The 12,264-nt window shown below is 42.3% G+C and overlaps 1 protein-coding gene across 2 annotated transcripts in view; it reads left to right on the top strand.

Moving 5' to 3' along the window:
- Positions 1-12,264, top strand: part of LOC140715261 (uncharacterized) — a 95,415-nt gene that overhangs the window by 30,679 nt on the left and 52,472 nt on the right. For both annotated transcript variants that reach the window (XM_073027190.1, XM_073027191.1), the window contains exons 3-4: positions 2,444-2,605; positions 4,810-4,963. In XM_073027190.1, the coding sequence (XP_072883291.1) occupies positions 2,444-2,605; positions 4,810-4,963 (316 nt within the window). The remainder of the gene's footprint in view (positions 1-2,443; positions 2,606-4,809; positions 4,964-12,264) is intronic.

Here is a 12,264-nt window from a genome sequence, read left to right as displayed (position 1 = left end):
TTCATTTTCTTGTGGGCATTCACAGTAAATACAAAGAAACACAGTGGAATCAATGAAAACTGCACACCCAAAAAGACGGACAATCTAACAATGTGTAAAAGTCAACAAATTGTGCAAATATAAAAAGAAAAAACAAAATAATGAAAATAAATAAATATTAAGTATCGACAGTATGAATTGTAAAGTCCTTGAAAGTGAGTCCATAAGTTGTGGAATCAGTTCAGTGCTGGGGTGAGTGAAGTTGTCCACTCTGGTTCAGCAGCCTGATGGTTGAGGGGTAATAACTGTTTCTGAACTGGATGGTGTGCGACCTAAGGTTTCTGTACCTGCTTCCTGCCAGAGCAGAGGGAAAGGAGCATGGTCTGGATGATAGGGTCCTTGATGATGGATGCTGCTCCCTTCGACAGCACTCCTTGTGGATGTGCTCACTGGTGGGGAGGGCTTTACCTCTGATGGACTGGGCTGAGTCCACTACTTCTCGAAGGCTTTTCCATTCAAGGGCATTGTTTCTTTCCGTGACAGGCCTTGATGTAACTAGTGGATACTCTCCGCCGTGCATCTATAGACGTGTGTCAGAGTTTTAGATGACATTGCAAACTTCTAAGAAAGTAGAGGCACTTCTGTGCCTTCTAAGCAATGGCACTTACGTGCTGGACCCAGAACAGATCCTTTGAAATGATAACATTGAGGTGTTTGAAGTTACTGGCCCTCTCCACCCTGATCTCCTCCTATATGCTGATACATTACCACCTTTGATTCAGCCAACAACAGTGGTGTCGTTAGCAAGCTTATACGACATTGAAAGTCTATCCATTCAGTCTAATCGGTTGAAGCTCAGACAGAGCAATCTGCAGTTATCATAGAATAAAATATGTTTATTTCCTCTTGGCCTAGAGCATTAAATGTAATATAATTCTAGCCTTGTGCCACTCTCATAGTGTAATGGCCATCAGCATTCCAATGAACCATTATTGTATACATAGAACCTTTACAGTGAGGGGGGAGAACAACTGATTAACATGCACGTTTTCCGATGTCATTACATAAGTAATATTCTTAATGAAATTACTTCTCAACCTTTTTCCAATATCTTTTGCCTTTAAATCATTATTTCTACTGTTGGTATTTATAGGGATAAATAGCTCCATCCCGCCTCATCTCAGCTCTGGCTGCTGAGACCGTATCTAGAAATTTATTGGCGGAGATCTACTAAAAGCAGCGTGTTTGTTTCCTCAGTTGAAAAGGTAGCCAATCCCCTGAGTTGGTCAGTTATGGGAAGGAAATGGGGAATTTGGCGATGAAGGATAAAGCCCAGAATGTGCTTGGTAGTTCTGTGAACTTTTCAGTACAATGAGATCACATTCCCACAGGTGCTTGAACTGTGTGGGAAATTACGGGAACAGGGGACCTTTTCCATCAGCCGCCTGTTCTGTATGAACAATGGAACAGAATAGTTGTGCGATTACAGAGAACAATTGTACTGGTGAAAATGTAGAATGGGAATTAGGAATGCATTTGTCAAGTTATTGTCCTAAGCAAAGATCTCAAGGAATTCTGTGATCCTTTGTTCTTGAGGGTTCAGATTTTTTACAAATATGTCACATAGCAGAGAAACTTTACCAAGGTACATTAGAAAACATGACCTGCATTTTTGAAATGTACAGTTTGCAGGGTGGATGGGCGCAATGAAGAGGTTTCCCTGGCTGAGGAGTCTATTATTGAGAGTCACAGTCTCAGTATAAGGATTAGACCATAGAGATCCAAGGCGAGGATAGCAAACCTTTGGATTGTCTCCCCGAAAGGGCTGTCATTGAAGGCCTAGGACACTGAATTCATTCAAAACAGGGATTGATGGTGATTGGAAGATTGTACTAGAAAATGTTGCTAAGTTAGAAGGTCAGCAGTGGTCCTGGTGAATGGCAAATCAAGCTACATTGGTCAATACCTGCTTATAATTCTTGTGTTTGTCTGGAAATTGGACTGCACTGTTTCTTTGGGAGCTAATATGACAAAATTCAGTTTTGCCTGGAGTGGATTGAGCTAGCCAACAATTGCTCCTGGATTATCAGTCATGAAATTACTCTGGGTGCTTCCATGTGTCATTTTCCTGTCACAAGGTTATTCATGTAACATTGATTTCTGCTTGTATCAACAAGGCTGCAAACCAGTACAGTCGTGCAACACTCTCAGATCTACAAGAGCAGAGTGTGCCCATCTGGTGCTTCAGCATCAGTGTCACTCACAGGTTCCCAGCTTTGGGGTCGCTCCCACAGCAGCTGCAGTCCCACTCAGAGCTGCTGGGTCAGGGGGTCAGCCCCTAAAAGACCAGGCTGACAATCACATCCACAGTCTGTTCTTCATCCATTTCCGAATCAAAAAAATCCCCCTCCGACAACTGCCATGTTGTCTAATTTGTAATAACTAAACAACACCTTCCTTTCAGGCACACCGGGACAAGGCTGCGGACCGCGGTTCAGGCCTGGAATATCTGGAGCATATATGCCAGTTGATTGAAACAATTGGGCAACTCCAGGAGCAGAACAAGCAGCTCCAGAAGCAGGTGTGGGCTGTTGAGAGAAGCCTGAAGGTGACCAGGATGAAAGAGGTAAGAGGCTGTGATGGAGTGGATCAATGCCCATGTGAACCAGCAGCTCAGTACTTAGCAATGGAGCCACTCCTGTTCCTTGACCACCATGGGGCTACAAATGTCATCCTGCAGCATGAAGGACATGCAAACTCCACACACATATACACCACACACACACACACACACACACATTCTCTCTCTCATTTTCTCACTCTCACTCACTCTCTCAATCTCTCACTCTCACTCTCCCTCCCCTTCTCCCCCTCCCCTATCCCCCTCTCTCCCCACCTTTCTCTCTCTCTCCACCCCCCTTTCTCTCATCTCTGCACCACTCATTTCCACACCCACCCTCCTCTTGCTCTCTGTCTGCACCCTTTCTTCATCTGTTCCACTCACTCTGTGCTTATAGTGATGTTTTACTTTTGTTTCAGGTGATACCTGCCTGACTTTGGTATCGTTTCAGTGGTGTGTTGTGATCTTTTTTATCTACGGCAGGCTGTTATGAGACCTTGGGACTTCCAGTTAAATTGAATGTCACTCATTTTATAAGCTGCTTGCTACAGGAAGAGAGGAAATCCTTTGAATTTTTGTAGCATGTTTTCGATGCCAAGGAACCACTAAATGAGAACAATGTGTAAATTCCCTGGCTTCCCTTTTCCACAGTTTTATATTCAGCAATCTGTCTTCTGACACAAGGCCAAGAGAATCTTTAAGCTTGATCGACAATTTTTATAATTGTGCTACATTTAAACATTTGTTGAAAGCAGATTTCCCCTCTGACCGCCTCCTGGAACCAGTCACTATCCCACTCCATCAAGTCAGCTCCTTGCAGTGATTATGGGTGACTCCTGTGCTATGTCACTTGGGTTAGGGAAATGTGTCCTGACAAAAACTGTAAGAATTTGAGAAACAGAATGAAATTTGGTATCACAAAATATAAATTGAAATAAATGTAAATAAACCAGCTTAATCTTCTTTCAACTCACATATTTTGAGGCATGGGCAGCTTTAACTTATGGAAAATCATGAGGCTGTCTGTTCTCCCCGTTACTGCGTGTGTTTCCTCCGGGTGCTCCGGTTTCCTCCCACATTCCAAAGATGTATTGGTTGGTAGGTTAATTCATCCTTGTAAATTGTCCTGTGATTATGCTAGGATTAAATCAGTAAATTGCTGGCCCAGGAGGTCCTATTCCACACTGTATCTTAATAAATAAAAAAGTAAATAAATAGATAAATAAAAAACCTTCCTCCCTCCCCTTCCCCACAGCCATAATCCGGGGATCACTGTGCTTAACTTAAAACTAGCATCTTTATCTGCAACAAATTCTGAAAATAGGCCACCGTCCTTCCCCCACCCATGCCCCTCACTGCTCATTGCTCCTGCCATATTTAGTCTATTCAGTGCTGTCTCCCGACTTGATGGCAGTTTTGTGAAAGTTCTTATTTTAGAAATGACGTGGCTTGGTACTCAATGAAGGCATACCTTACAGAAATGCTTAAAATTGTGAGAGGCATAGGCATTGATAGGGTGGACTGTAGCAATGTTTCCCCCAAGTAGTAGAGACCAAAACCAGGGAGCGTAAGTTTAGAAAGACTTAAAAAGGACCTGAGGGGCAACATTTTCACTCAAGAGGATGGTGAGAATATGGAACAAGCTGCCAGGGAAAATTGTGGAGGCAGGTAGAATAGTATAATTTTAAGAAATACTCAAATAGTACATGGAGTGGTGGGGCTTGGAGAGATATGGGCCAAGCACGAGACATTGGGCCGATCTGGGTAAGCACCATGGCCAGCATGGACACGTTGAGCCAAAGGATTTGTTTATTTATTCCATTTATTCATTTAGAGATACAACGTGGAACTTCGGCCCAAAGAGCCTCACTGCCCAGCCACCCAACTATTTAACCCTAGCCTAATTACAGAACAATTTACAATGACCATTTAACCATGGGGTCACGGGGAGAACAGACAAACTGCTTACAGACAGCATCGGAATTGAACTCTGAACTCTGGAATGCCCAGAACTGTAAAAGCATTGTGCCACTATGCCACCCGAGAGCGCTTGGTAAATATACTATTTTGCACTGTGACTGAGATGAATGATCAGAGTGCAGGGGAAGTGACAATTCACCACTCCTTATTGGGATGACACCTATGGCTAGCATGTCACCCATTCACGAATTGTCCTATCTAACACTGATAGCCTCTCTTCCTTTGCTTAGGAATTTTTCTTGAATCATTGTTCCTGTGGAGCTGTTGGTATCTATCAGACCATCACCAGCCTTCCTGCTGTGGAGAATCAGTTACTCAAAGCCCTCAGCAGCCAGGGAGGCTCATCTGTACTCGACTCCAATTCACAGATCTCGAGAAGCCAAGGTCAGAGATTAATGACATTCTAGATAATCTTTTGTTCAGTCTGACAATTAATGTATATTAAGCCAATATTGCTGAGGGTTATTCCATTAATTATGGTGATATCATACCATCTTAAATTTGTGTGTTCATTGTGCAACTCCTCACGGGTGTTGTCTCCTCTTGCCACCTGCCTGCTCTCCATTGCATAGGTAGAAAGGGGAAAGAGATCCTGTGCAGTGAGTACAGGGAGGTAGGGAAGAGGCTAAAGAACAGATCCTCCAAGGTCGTAATCTCTGGATTACTCCCAGTACCACGTGCTAGTCAGGGCAAGAATAGGATTATAGTAGTGATGAATGAGTGACTGAGGGAGTGAAGCAGGAGGCAGGGTTTCAGATTTCTGGATCATTGGGATCTCTTTTGGGGAAGATATGTCTTGTACAAAAAGGAGGAGTGACACCTGAACCCAAGGGGGACCAATATCCTTGCAGGCAGATTAGCTAGAGCTTTGGGGGAGGGTTTAAACTAATTTGGCTGGGGCAATAGGAACCAGAATGATAGGGCTGAGGATGGGACAATTGGTGTACAAATCGATGCATTGTGTAGTGAGACTGTGAGGAAGAACAGACAGATGATAGGGTAAAATTGCAGTCAGTGGAATGAGTTGAAGTGTAACATGGGATCAAAATCGAAAAGGGACTGAAAGTGCTTCTGTTGGTAAAAATTGAAAACAAATACTTAAAAAGAGGTGATGTAGAATCCTTGTGGGTAGAGTTAAGCAAATGCAAAGGTAAAAGGACCCTGATGGGAGCTATATACAAGCTCCTAAACAGTGGCAGGGATGTGGGTTATAAACTACAATGGGAGATAGAAAAGACATGTAGTAAGGGCAATGTTACAATCGTCAAAGGGGATTTCAAATATGCAGGTAGATTGGGAAATTCAGGTTGGTGCTAGACCCCAAGAGAGGGAATTTGTAGAATGCATTCAAGATAGCTTTTAAGAGCAGCTTGTGATTGAGAAACTAGGGAAAAAGCAATTCTGGATTGGCTGTTGTGCAGTGAACCAGGTTTGATTATCGAGCTTAAGGTAAAAGAACTCTCAGGAGACAGTTATCATAATATGATAGAATTCACCCTGCAGTTTGAGAAGGAGAAGTTAAAGTCAGATGTATCAGTAATAGAGTGGAGTGATGGGAATTACAGAGGCATGAGAGTGGAGCTGGCCACAGTTGATTGGAAGGGGACACTATCAGTGATGATGGCAGAATGGCAGTGGCTGGAGTTTCTAGGAGCATTTCTGTTAGATACATCCCAAAGATGATGAGATATTCTAAAGGGAGAATGAGACAACTATAACTAACAGTAAACCAAAGACAGATGCCTCGGAAGGTAGTGGAGGCCAATTCTCTGGATGCTTTCAAGAAGGAGCTAGATAGGTATCTTATGGATAGGGGAATCAAGGGATATGGGGACAAGGCAGGAACCGGGTATTGATAAGAATTGATCAGCCATGATCTCAAAATGGCGGTGCAGGCTCGAAGGGCCGAATGGTCTACTTCTGCACCTGTTGTCTATTGTCTATTGACAGCATAAAAGCAGAAGAGAGGGCATATAATATAACAAAAATTAGTGTGAAGTTAGAGGACTGGAAGCTTCTAAAAACCAACAGAAGACAGCTAAAAAAAACCTTAAGGAGAAAAAAGATGAAATGTGAATGTAATATAGCCAATAATATAAAAGAGCATACAAAAAGTTTTCTTTCCAGATTTATAAAGTGTAAAAGAGAAGCAAGAGTGGATATCGGACCACTGGAAAATGCCACTGGAGAGGTAGTAATGGGGGACATAAAAATGGCAGACAAACTTAATAAATACGTTGCCTTTCAATACATTGTGTATCCTTGCAAGTTCAGCTTCCAGATATGATCTTCTTCACTGTGGAAGACAGTAGCAGTGTGCCAAAAATTTAAGAGTGTCAGGGGGCAGAAGTGAGTGTCATTGCTATCAATCAGGAGAAGGTGCTTGGGAAACTGAAAGGTCTGAAGGTAGCTGGAGCAGATGGACTACACTCCTGGGTTCTAAAAAAGGTACCAGAAGAGATTGCAGAGGCATTAGTAGTGATCTTTCAAGAATCATTATCGATTCTGGAATGGTTCCAGTGGACTAGACATTAGCAAATGTTATTCCATTCTTTAAGAAGGGAGAGAGACAGAAGAATAAGAAATTATCAGCCAGTTAGCCTGACTTCAGTGCTTGAGAAGAAGCTGGAGTCCATTATCAAGGATGAGGCTTTGGGGTGCTTAGAGGCACATGATAAAGTAAACACATGGTTTCCTGAAGGGAAATCTTCCCTGACACATCTATAGGAATTCTTTGAGGAAGTAACAGACAGGATAGACAAAGGAGAGTCAGTGGATGTTGTTTCCTTGGATTTTCAGAAGGGCTTTGACAAGGTGCAGCACTTGGGGCTGCTTAGCAAGACAAGAGCCCATGATATTATAGGAAAGACATCAGCGTGGATAGAAGATTGGCTGACTGGCAGGAAACAAAGAGTGGGAATAAAGGGGGCCTATTCTGGTTGGCTGCCAGTGACCATTGGTGTTCCGCAGGGATCGGTATTAGGACTACTTTTTTTAACATAATATGTCAACAATTTGATGATGGAATTGATGACTTTGTGACCAAGTTTGCAAACAATTTAAAGATAAGTGGAGGGCCAGGAAGTGTTGAGGAAGCAGGGAGTCTCCAGAAGGACTTGGATAGATTGTCAGAATGAGCAACGAAGTGGCAGATGGAATATAGCATAGGGAAGTGTCTGGTCATGCACTTTGGTAGAGGAAATAAAGGCATAGACAATTTTCTAAACAGAGAAAATTCAAAAATCAGAGGTGCAAAGGGACTTGGGAGTCCTCGTGCAGGATTCCCTGAAGGTGAACTTGCAGGTTGAGTTGGTGGTAGGGAAGGTGGATGCAATGTTAGCATTCATTTCAAGAGGACTAGAATATAAGAGCAATTGTGATGCTGAGGCTTTATAAGGTATTGTTCAGACTGCACATGGAGTATTGTGAGCAGTTTGAGCCCCCCATTTAAGAAAAGATGTGCTGGCATTGGAGAGGTTCACAAAAATTATTCTGGAAATGAAAGGGTTAATATACTGTATAGGGAGCATTTGATGGCTTTGGGTCTGTACTTGAGGGGGATCTCATTTAAACTTATTGAATATTGAAAGGCCTAGATAGAGTGGATGTGCAGAGGATGTTCCCTATAGTGGGTGAGTCTAGGACCAGCGAGCCTCAGAATAGAGGGATGTCCATTTATAACAGAGATAAGGAGAAATCCCTTTAGCCAGAAGGTGGTAAGTCTGTGAAATTCATTGTTACAGACAATTGTGGAAACCTAATCATTGAGTATACTTAAACCAGAGTTTGATAGGTTCTTGATTAGACAGGGAGTTAAAGGTTACGGGAAGAAGGCAGGAGAATGGAGTCAAGAGGGATAATAAATCAGCCATGATGAAATGGCAGAGCAAACTTGATGGGCCGAGTGGCTTAATTCTGCTCCTATATCATATGGTTTTATTCCCCATTCTGTCTAGTAGGTATTCTGATACTTACTCCCTACATAAATGGGTTGGTGTGTAATGTAGACTGCTACCTTGACCCTCTCGTATCTTTTTGCATCTTCCTGGAAAGCTAAGTGGCCCATCTTACTGAACAGTTCAGGTTTCAGTCACTTTGCACTAAAATGGACTTTGTTACTTTTTGTTCTAATTGTATTTTCTTCTAAAACATTATGAATAATATGTTTTTTGTTGTGAATTCTGCTTATATGACGCTAGGTGCCTGCAATGCTGCAAATCAGTTTTTCCTTGCAGCTGTCCATACATTTACTTCTGTTAACGACAATAAATACAACTTTGACTTCAGACTTTGATCTGTGACATATAGTAGCATAAAATCTTATGTGGGAGACTCCGTCCTTTGACCTGACCACAGCATTGAGTCTTTCCTTGTTGGAACTATGGGGAACAGTTTATTCCTTTCCAAATCCATCTTGGGAAATCCAAAAGAAGGTTTAAGATAGAGTTCCTCCAGATTCTGACTTTTTTTTAACCCCATTCTACCAGTTTAGCTCCACATGACAAGATCTCTACTCAACAGCTCAATTTGGTCCATTGTGTTGAAGCTTCCTTCTATGGGACCAAAGAACACGCTCAGCAACTGCTTTAACTTCAGAAGTCGAACATTACAAGTTTGATCCCTGGTCAGGGTTGAGAAAGGGAGAAAGGAGAAAAGGAAAACAAGTGTACTTTTCAACCTTAATACTTAGAACAGAACAGAGAACATTACAACACAGACCCTTTTAACCTACCTTAAAATCAATCTAACCCTTCCCTTCTACTTTGCTCTCCATTATTTTGATCTTCCTTGTGCCTAAATTGCCCCTAATGATTTGTGTCTACCAGCACCCGTGGCAGGGCATTCCATACACCCACCACCCTCTGTGCAAAAAAAAATTACCTCTGAATTCCTGTCTCTAGTTTCCACTTTAAAATTATGCCCCTTGTATTAGCCATTTCTGCCCTGGCTATCCACTCAATCTATGCAACTTATCAGCTTGTATATGTTTATCAATCACTTCTCATCCTCCTTCACTCCAAAGAGAAAAGCCCTAGCATGCTTAACCTATCCTCATAAGACATGCTCTGCAATCCAGGCAGCATCCTGGTAAATGTACCTTACATAAAAGCACTTCTTAAGGTGTAGTCAATGTTCTCCCGCAACTTCTAGTTATAAAGCTGGAACTTCAAAGTAAATTTACTATCAAAGTACGTATTGTATGTGTCACCATATACAGCCCTGCGATTCATTTTCTTGTGAGCATTCACAATAAATAGAAAGAAACACAATAATCAATTAAAAACCACACAAGACAGACAACCAATAAACAACCAAGATACAACAAACTGTGTAAATACAAAAAGAAAAGAAAAAGAAACAAAAATTCAAATAATAAATTAACAATAAATACTGAGAACATGAGATGAAGAATCCTTGAAAGTGAGTCCGCAGGTTGTGGGAACAGTTCAGTGATGGGGTGAGTGAAGTTATCCCCTTTTGTTCAAGAGCCTGATGGTTGAGAGGTAATAACTGTTCCTGAACTTGATGGATTGAGTCCTGAAGCTCCTATCCTCCTTCCTGATGGCAGCAGCGAGACCTGGATGATGGGGGTCCTCGATAATGGATGCTGCTTTCCTGCGACTGCGCTTCATCTAGATGTGCCCAATGGTGGAGAGGCCTTACCTGTGATGCAACAGGCTGAATCCACTATTTTTTGTAGGCTTTTCCATTCAAAGGCATTACTATTTTCATGCAACGAGTCAATATATTCGCCACCATGCATCAATAGAAGTTTGTCAAAGTTTTAGATGACATGCTGAATCTTTGCAAACATCTACGAAAGAAGAGGCACTCCCATGCCTTCTTTGTAATGGCACTTATGTGATAGACTCAGGACAGATCCTCTGAAATGATACCAGCAAAGAATTTAAAGTTTCCGATGCTCTCCACCTCTGATCCCCCAATGAGGACTGGTTCATGGAGGTCCGCAAGCCAGTCCTCATTATGATTCCATGTTCCTGCAGTCAAAGGCTGCCTGACGCCCAAGGGGGAGGGGAGTTGTATACAATATTGGAAGACTAATATGCGTTCCACAGTCACCCAAATCCCAAAGACATTGACCTCCAGTGACCCTTTAGCCTGTCCTAATGTGCGGTAATGGTCAGGAAGAGGAAAGCAGCATGGGTTTGGTACAGGCAACTGGGATTAAGTGAATCCTTGGGGGAGTATACTGAAGAAGGAAATCAGAGTGGCTAAAGGGAAAAGTTCTGGCAGAGAAATTTATGAAGAATTCAAAGATCTGCTTTTATCAGGGAGAAAGGAATGAAGAATCAGAATTTGAGATATTTCAGGTTAGATAAATCTCCAGGGCTTGGTCAGGAGATGTACGTATGCATCATTGTTAGCCACAGGTAAAGTGCCAGAGTCCTGATGTACCTTTTGGGTAGATTTAATCTGGATAATTGGAGGTGTTATATTTTGTGAAGGCAACGGAGGGTAGGACTTTTACAGTGAATGGTAGGAACCTGGAAAATGTTGTAGAACAGTGGGACATTTTTCCCTGAAATTAGCGGCACGGGTTGAAAGAGTGATAGATAGGTTTTTAGCACACTGACTTTCATCAGTCAGGGTCGTGAGTATAGAAGCTGGATCATTTTTTGAACCTTTACAAGACTTCATTGATATCAATAAGATTGAAAAGGAGGACAGAGAAAATTTACAAGAATGTAGCTGTGACTTCAGGACCTGAGGTATAAGAAAAGGATGAATAGGTTAGGACTTTATTCCCTGGAGCATAGGTGAATGAGGGGAGATTTGATAGAGGTACAAAAAATTATGAGGGGTATAGATAGGGTAAATGCAAGCAGATACTTTCCACCGAGGTTGGGTGAGACTAGAACTAGAAGACAGGTTAAGGGTGAAAGGTGAAATATTTAAGGGGAACCTGAGGGGGAACTTCTTCACTCAGAGTGGTGCAAGTGTAAAATGAGCTGCCAGCAGAAGTGGTGGGCAGGTTCAATTGCAACATTTAAAAGAAGTTCAGACAAGTACATGCATGAGAGGGTTATAGAGGACTATGGTCCAGGTGCAGGTCGCTGGAACTTAGGCAGAATAACATTTCAGCGTGGACTGGATGAGCCAAGGAACCTGTTTCTGTGCTATAGTTCTCTATGACTCTACGGCGTTGGTGAAGCTGCAGTTTGAATATTGTGTTCAGTTTTGGGCCCCCTGCTGTAGGAAAGGTGTAATGAAGCGGAAAAGAGTTCGGACGAGATTTTATGAGATGTTGCCTGGTCTCAGGTTATGGAAAGAGGTTGAGCAGGTTGGGATATTTTTCATTAGAGCATGAGGGGTAATCTTATGGATGTGTGCAAAATCACGAGTAGCATAGAGAGGGTGAAGACACAGATTTTTCCCAAGGTTGGAGAATCAAGAACTAAAGGGCAGAGGTTAAAGGTGAAATGTAACTGCTTTATTCACATTTTAAATAAGGGAGTTACATTTTCTGTTTTCCACATAGATCACTTTACATTACTCTGGAATCACCCCCTAGCAAAGGCGGATATCAGTGACCGAATTCACCGTAGCCTCTACAGCACAAGTGCATCCTTCAGCTGATTGTCATCCTCGAGACATTTGCTCCTTCCTCCTGAAATCTCTTGCAAAGATGGAGTTCAGAGTAGAGTGCTCACGTTGTCCTGTCA

This window comes from Hemitrygon akajei, chromosome 23 (genome assembly GCF_048418815.1).
Source record: "Hemitrygon akajei chromosome 23, sHemAka1.3, whole genome shotgun sequence".
NCBI lineage: Eukaryota > Metazoa > Chordata > Chondrichthyes > Myliobatiformes > Dasyatidae > Hemitrygon > Hemitrygon akajei.
Note: the sequence above shows the minus strand (reverse complement) of the source record. Positions and strands in the feature narration are given on the sequence as shown.